Source organism: Manacus candei, unplaced genomic scaffold (assembly GCF_025592945.1).
Source record: "Manacus candei isolate 608988 ecotype Guabito, Panama unplaced genomic scaffold, ASM2559294v1 h1tg000053l, whole genome shotgun sequence".
In the NCBI taxonomy this organism is placed as follows: Eukaryota; Metazoa; Chordata; class Aves; order Passeriformes; family Pipridae; genus Manacus; species Manacus candei.
Genome location: NW_026138101.1, coordinates 2,199,923 through 2,219,039, shown reverse-complemented (window position 1 = coordinate 2,219,039; position 19,117 = coordinate 2,199,923). Strand labels below are relative to the sequence as shown.

Here is a 19,117-nt window from a genome sequence, read left to right as displayed (position 1 = left end):
CCGGCTGTGCCTCGGCCCCATTCCCGGGAGCAGACAGGCGAGTTACGTTTTTCTCGCTTTCCCCTTTCAACCGGTGAAAGAGTTAATTTTCATGCGAACGTGCAAGAATTACGGTGTGTGTGTGTGCGCGGGATTAAAGATCAGCTATTATAAATTGGCAATCTATAAGCCACCGGCCCGCGTTGCACTTTGACCTTATCTTTATATGTAACAGGAAAAAGCTGTTCTGAGCCCAGACAGAGGGGGAAGCACGGCGGCTGCCGGAGCGCCGGGCTCAGCAGGGACCGGGAATGTTATCAGCCATGGAAGTACTGTACAGCGGGAATAAAGAAGAACACCCAGAGCCCGTAAAGGCCGAGGTGCGGGGTAAGTGAAGGAAGATCTGTTCTAAAACGCGCCGCTGCTTTGGTGTTTTCCAACCCGTGAAAACTGCGACACTTGTTCACCCGGGGCAGCGCTGGAAAGGGAAACCGAGGGAGGGAGATACGCCAGGGAGTTTTGTTTAAAGGACTGATCTCAGATAATGTTTGTGACCCTGCTGGGGGCTTTTTCTCACTTCGTGGGCAATTCTGTGTACTTTTCAAAAGTCTGTTTGACCAGGGCTCACTGAAGTTGGTGGTGAGGGACGAGAGCGGGCTTTAAGCTCGGCCGCTCCCTCCCCCATGGCGCTGCTCCGGCTTTCGCTTTCTTTCTCTGGGGCTCTTCCCTCCCCTCCCTCCGTCCGCTCCCACTCTGCCCGGGCTCCTGGGGGGGCTCCCGAAAATTCGGGCTCGGCATCAGGTAGCCAGGCAGCAGTTCTGGCTGCCACCGGGTAGCGTTAAAAAGAGGGTTGAGAAGTTAATCCAGTAAAAACTGAGGAGTTTCCCTCAGCGGAAGTTTGAAGTGACTCCCTAGGGAGGAACCCTTGACCAGCCCGTTATTTTTCCTGGTTTCTTTTACTTTACAGAAGACTTTTTTTGCTACAGCTACAGAAGAGGTTTGTTGCCGAGAACCCCTGTTTAGTAAATCTCTGCTGTATTGTTTGCGACATGTAGTCCAAGAAATGTAAGGAATCTTACACTCATTGTAAAGTCACTTCCCAAGTACAGCACTTAAAAAGATGACAATTAAAACTTGCACGACTTCGTTGTTGTTCAGTTTGGTGGCTGAATGGGAAACGATTTTGTGTCAAGTCAGACGAAGTGCTTTGCTATGATGGCCTTTCAATTATTTTATGCCTTTATGGGTTTATGCCTTTCAATTATTTTTTCCCTCAAGATAACTACTTATTGAAACATTTGAAGTTGTTTGCAAACAAACCATTTATCAGATCTGATCTCTATTATGCAATAGTTTATTTGAACAAAGACTGCATATTTCAAAAAATAAAGTTATGTATACAAAATATTCCTATATATAAAATTTCATTGCTAAAGTAAACCCATAGAGAACCTTGACCTCTTTAAATATTTTGCTAGTCCTGAGCTCTGCCAGTATTTTGGCTCCTTGTTACTTAATATGTACACTGTAAATATAAACACCTACTTTTAAGATCAACTGCAATTTAACCCATGCTCTCCATGTGGGCCATGTACAGCCATGTCTGAGACTCTGTTGCTACAATAGTTAATAAATATCCAAATATTTGAGTCTCCTGTGTCGCTGTTGTGTCCTCACATGGTAGGGAAAAGAATAAAGTCCAGATTTTTAAAGGAATATAACACTTTAGGATGCTGACTGGTACCAAGTGTGATTTACAAAGTGGTTGGTACCAAGTGTGAAATGGTTAATTCCCACTAAGATGAATTTTCATCTGAAAACCTCACTAGCTGACCCTTTGCTCCATGTTTTCCATACTGAAAATATGCCAGAAACTACACTGAATTGCTCCAGAAGTTTCAGAAGCTGTATTAAATCCACAGTGCCTTAAAACGAAGATCCTCTTTTCCCCCTGTTTATCTCTTCCAGCAAAATTATTTTATTGGCCTGTCCTGAAACTTTTTGAGCATCATTACTCTAATACACGGGAATAATCTCTAAACAAAATTTCTAGCCCTGATAGCTGCAAGATGTTGCCTGAATTGCCCATAATATGGGAGAAATAGCAAAGCTTCAACCTGCTACTGCCAGATAACAGGAAGTATAGAAAGGGAAGTGGCAAGAAGAAAAACATTTGTATTTTAGGCACGTAAAAAGACTCAACTTGTTCAGCAGTTAATGTTCAGTAGTCAACCAAATGAAAATCATGGATTTATTTTGAATATGTACTTTCTGAAGCTCATAATGCTATTCTCTCTGAAGGATTTTTTTTTCTTTTGCTAACTGGTGATTTCTTCACTGTGTTCCCACCAGCTATTTTTAGTTCCTCAGGTTTTGTGCAATAACCTGTATTAAAGGTTAAACCATGTTCATCATACACAAAAAAAGTACTATAATTGTTGCTTTGGAACTTCTTATGTTAGAGAGGGAAGTAAGATTTGGTTTTCCAGGGTCTTGTAGGGACAAGAAAAAAAAAAAAAAGGAGAAAAAAAATTCTTCATCTGTTGTGTCAACAATTTTTTATCTTCCTCATGTATTCCAGAACTGTGACCCTAATGAAGTTATGCCCTAATGATGGGTGATGGCTGCCCAATCCCTGGAACTGTTCAAGGCCAGGCTGGATGGGGCTTTGAGCAACCTGGTCTAGGGGAAGGTGCCCCCGCCCAAGGCAGGGGGTGGAACTAAATAATCTTTAAGGTCCCTCCCAACCCAAACTATTCTATGAATCTATGATTCTAGCTGTGTGGAGGAGCAGTATGTAATTTTAAATGTTCCCTCAGGAGGCATACACAAAGAGAAACAAGTGAGGCTTTTCATTTAATATCTGTCATGCTTTTGTACATCTCTTTAACCCCAATGACATTCTTTAATTGTTGTCATTCTGTGAGTCAAATGGTAGGTAATATTTTTCTTGCAGAGATTTGATGAGGAACATCTCTGATTGAAAGCTCAACAGTACTTACATATTTTCAGTATAATATTCCTACACTTTATTTGTGTACAAAGCACCACATTATGACCAATGTCACAGAAGCACTCCCAAAATGACACTACATTATGCTGTGTAATTTAATTAATGGGATTTTTACTGGAATTAATTTAGCCTGAAGTCTAAATTGATATACTGGAGGCCGGTGCAAGTCATCTAACTCATAAAATATGTTTGTTTCTGATAAGCTGTAGCTTTTCCTGGCACGAATAAAAGGGTTGAAATGTAGCACTGTAAAATCTGAGTGCAGCAAAGAAAGGTCCAACTTTATTTGCTTCCTGATAATTAACAAATTACACTCCAGCAATCTCATCTTCTTATAATAATCTCATATAACAATAGTAAGAGTCATGCAGAATGTTGCATTTTTGAGCAGAGGAAATTTTAGTGAACCCAAACTCCAACATAATTGTATGGTACTGCAAATCTTAACACCAGTAGGCTGTGTAGCCCTTAGGAAAACTGTCCTGGAATAGGCCCCTCACCTAAATGAGTGTATACTGGTAACTCCTTTCTGTTTCTAGGTCAGCTGCCCACTTGGTTGCAAGGGATCCTTCTCCGGAATGGCCCAGGGATGCACTCCATAGGGGACAGCAAGTACAACCACTGGTTTGATGGCTTGGCTCTGCTGCACAGCTTTACATTTAAAAATGGTCAGTTGTTGCACATGACACTAAAAGCAGCTCCAGACCCCGTATTTTGGTGCCTTACGTTGCTAATTCTGTTTTGGGCTGGATTAGAGTGTTTGAGGTTTTTTCTGCGGCGTGGCTTGTGTGGGAACTGCCGTGGGGAAAGTCTTTCCAAGCACCCTCCCACCTCCCTGTCTGCAGCAGGAGTGTCTCTGCAGGGCTGTTATCAGGGAGATGTTATATTATCCTTTTTTCAAGAGTGCCAAAGTTCAGTGTTGACAGCACAAAACCAGCTCTGGGCAGGTCACTGCAGGGCAGCCTTTCCCCTCCATCCAGAGCAAGAAGACCTCTGCTGTTTTAAAATGGATCAGCCCTGTAATATCTGGAGATTTTCTGTTGTGGATGAGCAGCCTAATTTAAGAGAAGACTAACATTCCCCTTTGGGGATTTGGTTGCAGCTATAACAGCTGCCAGCAGAGCAACTGGGCCACTGTGTCACTTCACACATCAAACCTCACATAGGTATATTTGACACCCTTACAGTCCATCCTCCTGCTTGTCATCTTTATGGGGGAAAACAGGCAGCTCCTCTATCCTAAGTAATTGCATTTTTTTGTTTTCAGTTAGAGCATTTTTCATTCATTCAGCTGTTTTACAGTGTGAGGCAGGATGGTTTACACCTAGATTCTTGTGGCAAAAAGTATATGTCTATAAAAAAAAATGGTATTTACTCCTGCCATCCTCCAATCCTAGTGCTCACTGTTTAGTTTTCATTTCTGTGATTGGAAGCATTTAATGCAACTGCAGGATCTCCTTGCCTGTCCAGATCTATATCCTTAACAAAATAACCTATAAATAAATGGTTTTTTTTAAATTGCCAGTATGTTTTAATTATCTATAACAAACAGAGCTCACTTAGTTCAAGTGTAGGGGCCCATTAAATATTTTAGGGCAGACATTGATTCCTTCAAGCAATTTGTTACTCTCTCATAACTAGATTTTGCCAAAACAGGAGATTTATCACATTGGTACATGGATTGTATAATTAATCATTTTTGCACAGTGTTTTATTTTACTAGAACAATTTATCCAAATCCCTCCTTTCCCCTCAGAAGTCCCCCAGTACTGCCCAAAAGTGTTGGGAGTCAGAGAATCTTCACAAAGTGCTACCCATCTCAGCAGCCACAAAGCCTTTCAAAACAGGGAGTTAGGGGCATTGTTGGTTTTTTGTTCCAAACTATTGTTGGCTAAAGGACAGCTGCTTGAGAAACTTTGACTTGACCTGATTTGCTAATTTTCTGAAGAACTAAGTCTAAAATGTGATGGGAACCTGTTTGTTGTCCTTCAGGTGAAGTTTACTACAGAAGTAAGTACCTCCGAAGCGACACGTACAACTGCAACGTAGAAGCAAACAGAATTGTGGTGTCTGAGTTTGGCACTATGGCTTATCCAGATCCATGTAAAAACATATTTGCCAAGTAAGCAACGCTTTCCCCAACAAGATTCTTCTGTTTGCTTCTCTCCCTGTTTGCCCTGACACATCTGGACAGTAATGAAATTGGTTCGGCAAATTTACAGTTACTAAATGTTGAGAAGGCCTGTGTGGATTAGCCTAAGGCAAACACTGTAAATTGATTTTGTCACCAATGTTGGCTGGTTTGTTCACTCAGCACGAACAGATTCTGTAAAAAACAAACAGTTTCTGTCTCGTGCTTTTCACAAAACTTATGATACTATAAGGGGAGAGGCAGCAAGAGAGGAAAAGATCACAGAATCACAGAATATGCTGAGTTGGAAGGGGCCCACAAGGGTCACCAAGCCCAACCCTTAGCCCTGCCCAGGACTAAGAGATGGGGAAGGAATTAATGCAAAGTCTATTCAACAAAAAGAAGAGAAGCATCACTAACTGCAAAAATCAGAAAAGCTTTTTGATTAAAGCTGAGAGGCGAGGTGTGAGCCATCATGTTATCCTTGGTCTTGTAAGATTGGCTGTAGGTATTCCCTAACAAATGCCAATAGCTCACCCCTCTGTACTTCCTGGCTGAACCTCGAAGTGATATTTGGTAAGAAAACATGCAGGAACAGTTCTTGCAGAACAGCTGATATGTTGCAAGTCGTTCCCCTGAGATCAGATGATTTTCTTCCCTCTTCCAGCACTAATAGAGTAACTGGCATTTTAAGTTCAAAAGGGATATAAGCAACTTTGTCTTGGCTTCCAGGGACTATGATAAAATCCTACACTTATAAGAAAGGCTTTGGAGCCCATGTGTGAAGTTTGATCTTTGAAATCATAATTGTGATATGGGATAACACTGGGAACGAAAATATTCCTTCAGGGAGTATATGACTGTCTATTTATGAAGGCATACACTGAAAAACCTTCCAGCTTTTAGGTAGGAACTGCTAGGCCAAATTTTCCCAAGGTAGGCACAGGAGAGTGTGTAATTAGCCCATCCTGCTAAAGCAGTGCATGTGCTAGAGCTGACAGCAGGAATGGGCCTGGATGCCCATTTGTGCATGGAAAAACATTTGCTTGCATGCCCTTAACCCTCCCCCAGGCCAAGGGCATTGGAGAAGTCCATCTCCTTTGCCTTTCCACCCTTTCCACCGAGGCAGTGTGGGAGCTGCCAGGAGAGGGCACAGCAAGGAGAGGCAGCCCCAGGTCACACTGCCCGGTGACTTGTGCTCTGTGCAGGGGAAAGCAGCTCCAGCTTCCAGCTCTAACGAACCCATTGGGAATTTCCCTCTGTACAGGGCATTCTGCTATTTGTCTCACACCATTCCTGAGTTCACAGACAACTGCCTGATCAACATTATGAAAGCTGGGGATGATTTTTATGCTACCAGCGAGACCAACTTCATCAGGAAAATTAATCCGCAGACTCTGGAGACGTTGGACAAGGTATAAACCTCTGTCTGTCCTTTTAGTTCCTTGTCTGCTAGTGAATAAAGTTTCAGGCTGACTGATAAGGATCCTTGAACACATGCAGGACACAAAATATTTTTCTTCTACTGTTGCCTTACTTTTGAAATCGTGGCAAAGTGAAATAGTGAAGGTACCAGATCTTTCAAGGACTCCTGAAATCAAATTTAAATCCCATGTGGTTTGGGAAAAGCGGGGCTTTGGGCAAGTTCACTTGTTCATAATCTAGCAAGGTTGCAGGAATAATACCACAATCACATGATTATTTTGAATGATTGCCATTATTATGTATCTCAGTTATAAAATTATTTACATAATTATCAAGTCAGTAGGTCAGTTATATGACTACTTTTCAAGAACCTTATGCAAGATATTACTTAATTATCAAAATGGAACCTTGATATATGGAAATATACAATGAGGTTTTTTTCTAGCACGCAGTACAGTTTGAGTGCAACTTCCAAAATTTAAATCAAACAGAAATCTTTTTGCTCCAGCAGGTTGCCAGACCCACAGCCCTGTTAAATAAACTGATTCCAGGGTGAAATGGGAATTCTCTCAGGAATTTCTTCAGCTGATCCTCCCCTGGTGTTATGTGGCTGCAAGGGAGGGGTGACTGTAATTCAGATTCTGTAACTTAGTTTTAGCCTTGAATTAGGAAATGATTTGACACAAGCCATTTGGTTTAAATATTTAAATTTCAAGGTTGTTTGAAAATGGGGTGCCAATAAAAGGCTGCCAGTGTTAAAAAGCTGATGGATTTGTGGTGTTAGCTGAGATCAATTTTAATTCTCTTACACTTCTCTCAGACCTCTTATTGTATCATTTTCCAGGTTGACTACAACAAATACATAGCTGTAAATGTGACAACTTCTCACCCACACTATGACAGTGCTGGAAATATTTTCAACATGGGCACTTCAATAGTTGATAAAGGGAAGACAAAATACGTTCTATTTAAGATTCCTTCCTCTGTGCCAGGTAAGATATCTCTTTTATTGGTATTTTCTAGAAACTTGTTAGCAATTTCTTTTCTTCTGAGGGTAAGGAGGAGTGATACAGCTCATCTAGCAACCAGTGGTGTTCATTTTCTTAATTTCAACTTATTGTGAACTTCATGTTAACTGCTTAGCCTGTCTGGGCATGTGCTCTTACAAAGGTCCATCCTGAGTACTGTGTAAACAGGGTATTTCAGTAGGAAGGACCTTCCTTTCAGATGAAGATTTGAAGAACAATTTTCTCTATAGGGCAGTATATATAATTGGAAGTTGTAAATTTTAATTTCTTCATAAACGAAAATTCTCACAAAATGCTGATACTGTGATGATAGGGAAGCAAATAATACCTAATATAGAGCAAATTCCTCTCTGACCTGGCTTACACTGGGCCTTGCTGAAACACCATCCTTTGTTCACAGAGCAAATCCCTTACTTTATTTCCTTCAAATAATATTTTGTGTGTGTGTGGTGTCGTTTAAAATCAGCTGCTAATGGGATGCCTGGCCCTTGCTGAACAATCAAGAGTCCTCCAAGAGCTGCAAGATCAGTTTGTAATTTCTAGCTGGGGCTCAAACAAAGTCAATATAGGTCAAGCAGGAACATCTCCTTAGCAGTTAAAAATACAGGGACATTTGAACTCCTTTTAAAAGCTACTGATTTAAGTGAACACCTTTCTCCTCTATACTGGAAATTCTGAAGGCAGTAACCAGTGGAATCAAATCCCAAGACAAGGGGGCTCTGCCTGAATGGATCTGGCATTGTGATTTCACTGTGTTGCTTCACTGGGATGCAAACTTCTATGTTAATTATACAGTAGTAAACAAACCACTTTCTTAACAGGCAAATGCAACTAAAACTGAGAGGAACCTGTTCTTCTATGCATGGGAGAAACCCAAGCACAGGTTTGAATAGGAACTTATTATAAATATATTTTATTTTTTGACCATTTTTGTTCATATTCAGAACAAGAAAAGAAGAAATCTTGTTTCAAACACCTGGAAGTGGTTTGCTCCATCCCTTCTCGCTCTCTGCTCCACCCCAGCTACTACCACAGCTTTGGAATCACAGAAAATTACATCATCTTTGTGGAGCAGCCCTTCAGGCTGGATATTGTCAAAATGGCAACTGCTTACATCCGAGGGGTGAGCTGGGCTTCCTGCCTTGCCTTCAATAAGGATGACAAGGTATTTTTCCTGATGCTGAGTAAGGGAATCAGGCAGGCCAGTGACCTCTTCCATGCTGTTCTGTTGTCATCTGGTTCATTCATTTCAATAGTCCCTTGTTTTTTTAAACCCTTGGCTTTCACGTTGCACTGTTTGTTTAGAAGTTGTCTTTTTTTGAATACTGTCTTCCATGTCCAGAAATTTCACAAATAAATATGCTGATGCTCTTGAGAAAGAGGGTAGTTTAGAAAGTAGGTACTGTTAGAAATACTGTGTTCTAGCAGAGAAATTCCAACCTGCACCAGCATCAGACACATTCAGTTGCTCCTGGCCCAAACAAAATGCTGTGGATGAGATCTGCTCTGGGGGCATTGCATGTGATAGAACCAAACTGGTGGAGCAGCCTGCACTGAACAAAAGGAGAGTCTTTCACTGTGGCAACTGAGGGGAAAAAACCTGCTTTCTGAGGACCATGTTTCCACTTATTGATGCTCTGGCCATCAATAAATGGGACTTGCTGGGGTACAGGGCATCAGCACAGAGCAGTACAGAGACCCTCGACCAAGGTAGATTTATTTAACTTAAAAAGAGAGCAGGGGATTTTCCAGATTTTACTGGAAAATTTCAATCCTCAGCCCAGCCCAAAAGTAATTTGCAATAGTAAAAGGAGCTTAAAGCTCTTCCACACTCATTTTATTCCAGTATTTTTTGGTCTTCAGGTTGGAACCTCTTATCTCCCAGCAGCAAACCCTGAGCTCTCACTGTGCTTCAATAGACAGACAGTGATTAGAATGGTGATGGTTACCATTAGAAAACAGTTTTCTAAATAGCTATTTGCTGACTATGAACAGTTTTCAATAACATTTTTTTATCTTTCAGACTTGGTTTCACTTTGTAGACAGGAAGACTAAAAAAGAAGTGTCCACCAAGTTTTATACTGATGCCATGGTGTTTTTCCACCATGTAAATGCTTATGAAGAGGATGGCCACATTATTTTTGATATTATTTCCTATACAGACAACAGCTTATATGACATGTTCTATTTAAAAAACTTGAATAAAGACTTTGAAGAGAACACCAAGCTCACCTCCATCCCGACCTGCAAACGATTTGTCGTTCCTCTGCAGTTTGACAAGGTAGAAAGAAAATGGCTGTTTAATGTGTTCTTTGATCAGTAATTTCAAATACATCACTGTGATCAACGGGTGAATTATTAGTTGCCAGCCTTTATGTGCAGATTTCTGATTCTGGGATACTCAAAATGGGCAGGAGGTTTGTTTTGTGTATGTATTGTGAGAAATGGCAGCAAACATCTGGACACAGCTACGTGGATCCAGGTGCTGACACCATCCCTTGTGGAGAACAGGGCTATTGGGAACATGGCATTCTCTTACCAGGGAGATTATTTGTTAAATGCCATCAAATACAAGCAGATATATCACCTTGGCTGCTGGCTGCAAGGGCATGTGTGAGGTTTTTCACAATCTGTTTACTGCACTTTACTGGAGCCTACATTTAATACACACACGCTCCCAACCATTGCAGTGGTTATATTAAAGTAAGAAGATTTCATTTAAGTGTGAGATACACCAGGAAGAGAAAAGATTTTATCTTTCAGTTTAATTTAAAACATCATTTTACATCATTGTTTGCACAGAAGATCTTATACTGCCCAGCAACTCAGGCAAGTTTCTGCCTGATACTTTTGGAATGGATATTACTTTTTCTTTCTACATCCTGGAATCTTGCTGCTTTGTTCATGTTTCAGAAACAGCTATGCAGCACTGACAAAGGACGTGTTGGATCACACCAGCTGTTCAAACTACCCTGTGCAACCTTAAGAATTCAGCAGTAGCACAATGAAGAGTATATTACACCTATTTTTGCACTTGATTTTTAGCAGGTGCAAAAACCTAACATTGGTGACTTCTAGTGGGAGTTTGATACCCAATTCTTTGAAACCCATCTTCATTCATTTAATTCACAAATTTGTTGTACTTTTGGAACATAGCCACATGTATCTAAACCTTTCTAGGGACTCAGTGTGATTCAAAATGATTATTCTATGATATATTAAAATACTATGAGTATAACAAGATTTCTCATGAAAACCTTACAATGTTACAAGATAAACACCATAAGAAAGATCTTCTTGAAAGCTGATTATTTGTTTGCTCCCCACATTGTTTATATTAATATCAAACACGATGAAAAATCCAAATTAGAAGCATATCCTTACAGACACAAGATTTTTCAGTGTATATCTCTTTCAGGACGCTGGAGTAGGTTCTAATTTAGTCACAATTCCCTCTACTGCAACTGCTGTAAAGGAGAAAGATGGGATCTACTGCCAACCTGAAATACTGTGTGAAGGTGAGACATGACCATTATACAGGTCTCAAATAATTCTCCTACACACACAGAAGTGCAGTCTAATAATGCCTGAGAGCTGTTCATATATGGAAAATCTTTATAAAGCAAAGGGAAATGACACTTTTAATGAACATGCTCAGTGTAGATATTGACAGCATATTTTTTTCTTCTTTACTGCCTTCCTCTGGGTCTATCCAGTAATACATCACCCTGAACATTTAAATGCCTGATGTTACATCAGTTTTGTGTTAATACAGGATCCCAAGTCTGATGTCACATCTATTAATAGGGCTTGCAAATCTACCTGTTACAAGAGTCATTTTAGTTAAATGGGTCTGTTATAAATAGTACCTTCAATTTTTACTGTATTTTATAATGTTTGCCTTGAAAAGCAGATTTTTAACCTTTTTTCAGGGGATAATAACAGGAATATGCAAATAGTATATATTTAGCTAAAGTGAAAGTAATGTCTTAGAATGGTAGCCTCCAGTTTTATCTCAGTTGTTCAGGTCATGTATTTATGAAGAAAGAAAAAAACCCACACCGAAAAAAACCTTCATAAATTCCAGTATAATGAATCCCTAAGAATGAAATATCATCAGTTTTTGAACTAACAACCCTGGCTTAATTATATTAACACCCATCTTCTGCTTCTTAGAAATTCAGACATACAAACTCTATGCAACATCTTTATTAAATAGTGTCAGGGTTTTCCACAGGGCAAAACTTCCTGAAGATTGCTACATGCAAATGTACATTTCAGTTATTTTTCTTTTCTTGTTCCTAACTCCTGAACTTTATTTTACCCAGGGATAGAACTGCCTCGCATCAACTATGACTATAATGGCAAAAAACACAAGTATGTCTTTGCAACAGAAGTGCAGTGGAGTCCAATTCCTACAAAGGTATAATTAACATTTACAAAGTCAGTGTTTTCCCCTTTGTGTGTCATTCACATGCAAAGAAACACGAAAAGCCTGAATTCTGATGAGGGTAAGCTCATGTTGTACCATTTCCCTGATAAAGTATTGATAAACTCAGGCTTCTTTCTCCAGCTTTCTATTCCCACAGTCTCTGGAATAGTTACTGAGACCCTCAGTTTTCTGCTCTATTGGGCTGAACCTTCTGTAATGTGCCAAGAGCTACAAAGGAGGGAGTAGGAAGAAGTACTGATAGATGTACATATTTAATACTTTTTTCCTTTTCAAAACCTGACTAAAAAAAAATAAGATATTGCAACGCTACCTAATAAACTTGAAATATTAAAACAATATCTAATTTTTCAGAAAGCTTTATATTTTATTGGCTGGTTCTCTCTTAGAGGGTAGCAAATGCTTTGTTTACCTGTGCATGATGCCAGCTTTTCAGGAGACAGCCTTTAGTGTTAATATTTGAAGGTAAGAATGTTATACAGACAAACTCACTCTTTACAATTCTTGTTCTGTGACTACAAGGCAGCACAAATTGAGGTCACTGTTGGTTCTTGTATATAATTACCACAACTGATTACAAAATAAAGTTGGATTTCTGCATGATGCAAGAAAATTTATTGCAGCATATCTGACAGAAGCTCAAACAAATCTGCAAGTTTGTGATTTCCAGTGTAGATAATCCCTGATTGACTTAAACATAACAAAAGATGCTGTTAGGAGATTTTCTTTTTTACATCAGTTGCACTTTAATGAATGCAAGCACAACAGCCACCACATATAATCCACATATAATCCAATATAATAAGGTAAAGTCTGTCAGTGAAATTGCTGTAATCTTGAAGTTAGATGAGAGAATTCTTCCAAATTCTTCCTCCACTAATCAGAATAGTTTCACTTTTGTGTAAACATATTTTTTCGGCTTAAGATCAAAAGGGAAAAGAATAGAACTGCATCTGTGTGGGTAGAGAAGAGGCCTTAATGGAATTGAACTGAAAATGCCAGGCATCCCCTCTGGCAATTGGTTTGGCCACTCAGTGAGATGAAAATCCACACTCTGCTCCTTCAGTAAATTCCAGTGTCTGCCCCACTGGTTTAATCTTTACCCCTCACTATGAATAGCCTTGGTTCTGGCATAGGTACCCTACTGCACAATAGAAGGCCTTGAGAAATAGGGAAAATAATTCACAGGATTAGAAAATGTTTTCTGCTCTACTGCAGAATCTCAGTGAATTGGCACAAGGACTTAAATGTTCTGGGCCTTGGACTCTGTAGAGTGAGGGCATTATTGACACTGAAGATCTCATGATCTGTTAGTATTTGTAAACTATAAATAAAAGGTGCAATCGTAATCTAATGAAATGAAAAGAACGTTGTGTGATTATGCAGCCACTAAATATGACTCCAAAATTTAACATTTTCCAGGTGTTTCCTTCTTGTGCCTTGTTGCTCCTTAACCCTTAGCACTGGTGCCCCCTGCCAGCTGTGTGTTCACATTGTACCTTTGGAAAAAGCTACTGTTGGGGTCACTGACATTTTTCTTTTCTGGTCACAACAATTTAGATTGCAAAATTTAATACCCAGACAAAGGAAATGCTCCACTGGGGAGGGGAGGACTGCTGGCCATCAGAGCCCATCTTTGTTCCCAGCCCTGATGCAAGAGAAGAGGATGACGGTAAAATAACGACAACATTCCGAAAGCTGGGGTTACATGAGTTTTGTATTAAATCCTACAAGTTTTATTGTTCTTAGTCCAGAAAGCTGGGTTCATGCTTCCACTGGGAGATTAAAATTAGCACCAGCCATTTTATTCCTGCAGACAGAAAACCAAAGTAACAATAGATCAAAATCAGCTTCTTAATGTCTCAATGGAGCCATAAACAATAAAACCAATGCTTAGGATTTTCCAGAGAGCCACTCAGAGATGGATTTACCAACAGTGGGAAGTTGGTGATGTTACCAATGAGAACCAGTGGCACTGCAAATACTCCTGTAATCTCCATCCAGTTCTCTTCTCAGCTGAGCCCTTGCAAAGCCAAATGGCAAACAGCTGAAAGGATGAGCCCCAAAAATACCAGGAACAGTTTGGTGTTGGTTTGATTGTTTTCCTTCCCAATGAACTGCAGGCAGACCAGCAGAAAGCACAGAAGAGAAGCATCCATTAGTTCTTGAGCACTCTCAGTAAAGTACTCGATCTAGTAAAGCACTTAGTATTCTAAAACTTGCAGGAAATAAGAACTGTTTCCTGACAGTGTTGTCTTTCCTGCTTGGTGTAACTATTATATGCTTCTAATTCTTCATTTGTACATCACAGGTGTTGTTCTGACCTGTGTTGTGAGGACTGATCCAGAGAAAGCACCCTTCCTACTTGTCTTGGATGCTAAAACATTCACAGAATTGGGACGAGCCACAGTAAATGTAAAAATGCATCTGGACCTGCATGGAATGTTTATACCAGAGCAAGATTTGAAGACTGAGACTGAATAAAATGCTGTTTGTCTTATTGCACAGACCAAGACAACCTTCTACTGAATGGAGGATAATATCCTTCAGGAACAACCTTCTCTTATGACAAGAAATGACTAATTATAATCTCCTCAATATCTATATATAATCTCTTATAAGAGATAGCAATGACTTTTGTTACAAATTCTTATATGCACAACTGGTCTATCACTATTCCAAAAGAAGAATTATGAGTATGAAGTGCTAATGTTTTATACAACTCACGGGGCAGGGAATAGGAGACAAAGGTAGCAAGAAATGTTTTATTTGAGCAGGCTCAAGCTTTGTGAGGCAATGAAGGACTGTATTTATAGGGTGACGCATGGCATGAGTCACAGATGGCTGCAGGTCATGGAACTTCCATGGACTGTTGCAAGACTGCAGCTGACAATGAAAGTTGTCTCCTGCCAGAAGAACCTCATGTTAAACTATCTACTATATTAATAATTCATGACAGTGTATTCTCTTGGTGCTTGATTTCTTAAATTCCACCATAACCAAAGTATTACATTGAGGTGCTACATTTTTCTTATCCAGAATCCACAATACTGCAGCTTTGCTAGTCATTTCATGGGGTATTTCTCACTTTTATGTTGACAAAACCAAGTAACTTTATTGAAATAGAGTATATATTTTTATGTATCATTCAATTATACTTTAGTGATACTCAAGCACTTTGTATTTAAATCAGTTTTCCCTGAGGACAATATCTGACATTTCATGTAACTAGATGATTACGTTGTGTAAAAGATAAAAAAGAATTGCAGTATTTATTACTATTGCTACTCGTGTCTGTTAATAACAGTATGTATGTGAATGAGGGCAGTGTATTTCTAGCAGAACTCAAGATGCAGGAACAACAAACTGTTTAGGGAAAGAGTGAAAGATCTAATCTAGGTCTCATCTGAACCACACAGAAGCTGAAACTTCAAACAAGCTGTTGTTGCCAGAGCTGAGCATTTGCTTTATTTCTGCTTAGGAGCATCCATATTCTCACATGGGTTTATCATTGCCTGTACCTGATGCTTCCTAATAAAAGTGCCCAACTCTCACTAACAGGCACAATTAAAAAGTACATTTCAACATCAAGTTCATAAAGTGCCAAGTACAGTGGGACTGGTTTTTGTTACAGGAATGGCATTTCCTAATCCCCTGAGTATATTTCTGTTTCCCTGTTCAGGGCATTGATTTTTCTTTAAATGAGAACTTTTTTGCTTTGAATTGTATTTTCCTGTTGTAGATACACTTACTGTTGTAGGCATCTTTACTGACAGAGAAAACCAGGTGTACATCCATCCATTTAGGTGTTCATCTGGTCTGTCCATATCACCACACTGCTCAGGTATCTCTCACTTTTATACACACATTCTCACAGTGTCTGTGCTGCTCATGCTGTTTTACAGGTAGGAAGCAGAATGAAATCGTGGTCATTTACTATCTCCCCATCACATGAGAATCTGGGCCTTGGTGACTTGTTCATGGTTACCTAAGATGTTTAGAGCAGAGCAGGAACTGCACCAACATCAGCCACAGTTCCTGTCTGCTCTGTAACAACTAGGACTCAGTTTCTCTGCTTAAGTCTTTGCACTTTATAAAGAATATACAGGCTATTTTTAATGTTTAAAAAAAAAAAAAGTCACTGTGGTCAGGTTTAGTTAAAATATGCAGTTTTGGGCATTCAGAGGTTTACATGCTCCACAGAATGGAAATAAATACTTCAGTAAGGTGTGTCTGCAGAAATAGTCACCTCTAGTGTTTCCAAGGCATGTTAACACTAGTATCTAAGAGAAGTTTATCTTCTATAGAAGAAATTGAATTCCATTTTTGTATGTAATAATGGAACTGGTATGGAAGGAAAGATTTGTGATATTGGCAAAAGACACCAGCTCTGGAGTTGTTCCTTTTGATCTGAAAAAGTTTGGATTTAACAAGTGCCCACAAATATTTCTGAAACTCTAAGATGGCAATGAATCAAAAGTCTAACCATTATTATAGATTGTATTTTAGGATTTTTTCTTCAGAATTTCTTCTGTAAAATTCATAGGGTTATGGTTTTGGATGATCATGAGTTTGGACACAGGAGTTAATTGACTTCTAAGGAACTAATTCTTACTGGTAGAGATGACACGATAGGGGAACACTCACCATAAAAGCAACCTGAAGTCTAAGAAAGTAAACCTGTTATTTACATTCATGCAGAAATAATGTAGAAAATAAATTGTAAGATCTTGTCTTGGGTATGATTTTTTAAACCAAATGGGCCACATTCCCTTGGTCAGTATTACAGAGGACTTAATTAGCATCAAGTCTGTAGCCAACCTGAAGAGAAAAACAGTGATGTAAATCTGGATTTGCCAGTCCCAGTATCCTCCTGCAGCAGAGACAAGAGGGATAAAACCACGTGGCTAATCACAAATTTGTTCAAGAATGTTTTCAGTGGTTGCAATACTAATCTGATGAAACATTTACCCTGAATATGGTAACACACCATATCATTTCCAGGCTGACAGCAGCACAGGGAATTTAGATATGCTTTGCCAAGTGGCTGCATGGCTTGTGGGTTTTTTTGATGTGGCAACATGGCACGTGGTAATGAGTGTCATTTGGTTTGCTGCTGACAAACTGTGAAATCTCAAGGGCAGAAAGGTTTGAGTCTTCTTTTGCAGAAATTTAAGCCATAAATTAGCCCAGTAAAGCTCATGGAGTTATTGGAATGGCTTAAAACAAGTCTAGATTGAGTGACTGCAAATAAAACTAGTAAGGATAGGTATCTCAACTGAAAAAAGTATATACTAGAGTGATAGAATCAGGCCATGGGTATGAATCATATCATTACTTCAGAGCTGTTACAAGTGGACCTTGGTAGAGTGGTTTGGTTTGTTGTTGTTTTGGTTTTGTTTTTTCTACCAAGACTTTCATTAAATCGAACAAATAACAAGGTATAATAAATAATTTGTTCTCTAAAAGTGGGTATTATCTGTTACACCTTCTCCTGTTGCCCCACATTTGCAGCAGGAGGAAGCAGAAACACTGTTTACTAGGACGAGTCAAAAACCAGAAATACAACAATGTTTTCCTGTGTAACAGGAGGCACGGAAGCACACCAGTGTCTTTCTTTTTAAATAACCAGGCCACTCAATGACAGCTTTTGCAATAATTCAAACCACTGTTCCCCTGGGTATGCCATTACCACAGTATTAATAACAAGCAGTCAAGGTGCAGGGTGCTCTCTGCCTTCATTACCCTCAAAGAGAGCTGGGAATGTGTCCTCTGGATCTGTTGTGCTCCTCCTCATTCTACACTTGACATCCTGAGTAATTACACCCAAGCCAGAAGAAGTGGCCTTCTAATATTTGTAAATGGGTAGTATAACCATAAGTGTTGCAAAGTTGCTGGTGTTTCATGCACATTAGCATGATTTTAGGCCTCCATGAAACATCCTCTGCTCCTAAAACTCTTGTTCAGAGCTGCACAGCAAACCTGGGGCCTGGTGCTCAGGTAAGCACTGTAAGCACTGGCTCAAAGGGGGCTGTGCCCACTCCCCACCCAGGCACTGAGAGCAGGGTTTGCACTGCGGGGTCTCCACGTGTGGATGTCCCAGCTGCAACCTCCATCTGGACAACAAACCAGCATTGTGTCTAGCTGGGGAAGAACAAGGCTGCCTTTGTGAAGGGATTCATTTGGGGTCACTTCCAGATACCTTAATTCATTTTCCAAGAGGTAAAATGGAGACAGCATCAAACTGAACGCAGGATAACATTTTGTCACATTTCACAGAAATGCAAGTAATAAAAGCATGTGACCCACCACAGCTTTGCTAGACCAGGCCCTCTGAAAATGTTACTGTCCCAGTGGAGCAATGGGCAGTGTGATGTCTGTCTGGGTGTTCCACAGCCTGAGAATTCCCAGTCCAGCTGTGCCCAGCAGCGCAGGGAATGCAGTGAGCTGCTGTGCTGGGTCCTTCCTGGCAGCACCAGCTGGGTGTGTGTTTTAGAGCAGATCACAGCTTTTGAAACACTTTCACTCAGAGTGCAAATAGTTTCAGTGCTTAAATAGTGAATGCTGTTAAGAAAGCAGATGGAATCAAGTCACCTCTTAACGTGCAATTAAGTGTGTTAATCAACAGCCTAAAATTTAGCCTGTGAACAGTCCTGAAGGAGATCTCCTTTGCTGGAACAGGCCGTGTTTCCAGCGGGCAGCTGTGGAAAGCAGCACTATCGCAGTGAGTCTCGCTGTACTTAAATCTGATTCTCTTACTTTTCCTCATGCTAATGCCAGTCATGTTCATCTCCAGCATGCAAAAGGGAACAAATAAATAAATGTAAGACCGGTTTTACAGAATAACAGAATCAACTGGGTTGGAAAAGAACTCGGAAATCATCAAGTCCAACCTATGACCAAACACCACCCTGCCAATTAGACCATGGCACTGAGTGCCACGTCCAGTCTTTCCCTAGACACCTGCAGGGTGTCTAATCCAATGTCTAATCATCCTCTATGTGAAAAAATTCCTCCTGATGCCCAATCTAAGCCTCCCCTGGCGCAGCTTAGGACCGTGTCCTCTTGTCCTGTCTCTTGTTCCCTGGGAG

General features: G+C 40.0%; 1 protein-coding gene across 2 annotated transcripts; it reads left to right on the top strand.

Moving 5' to 3' along the window:
- The first annotated feature begins 217 nt into the window (after window positions 1-217).
- Window positions 218-16,759, top strand: BCO1 (beta-carotene oxygenase 1). 2 transcript variants are annotated; one of them, XM_051801765.1, is made up of 11 exons: window positions 218-366; window positions 3,532-3,660; window positions 4,985-5,114; window positions 6,391-6,538; window positions 7,393-7,540; window positions 8,521-8,741; window positions 9,600-9,857; window positions 10,995-11,094; window positions 11,905-11,999; window positions 13,587-13,698; window positions 14,338-16,759. In XM_051801765.1, the coding sequence occupies exons 1-11, from the start codon at window positions 291-293 to the stop codon at window positions 14,508-14,510; spliced, it is 1,590 nt and encodes a 529-aa protein (XP_051657725.1). In that variant the 5' UTR covers window positions 218-290; the 3' UTR covers window positions 14,511-16,759. The 2 variants fall into 2 exon arrangements, with proteins under 2 accessions (XP_051657725.1, XP_051657726.1); XM_051801766.1 differs by lacking the exon at window positions 13,587-13,698 and having other exon boundaries at window positions 223-366; window positions 14,338-14,489.
- The last annotated feature ends 2,358 nt before the right edge of the window (window positions 16,760-19,117 follow it).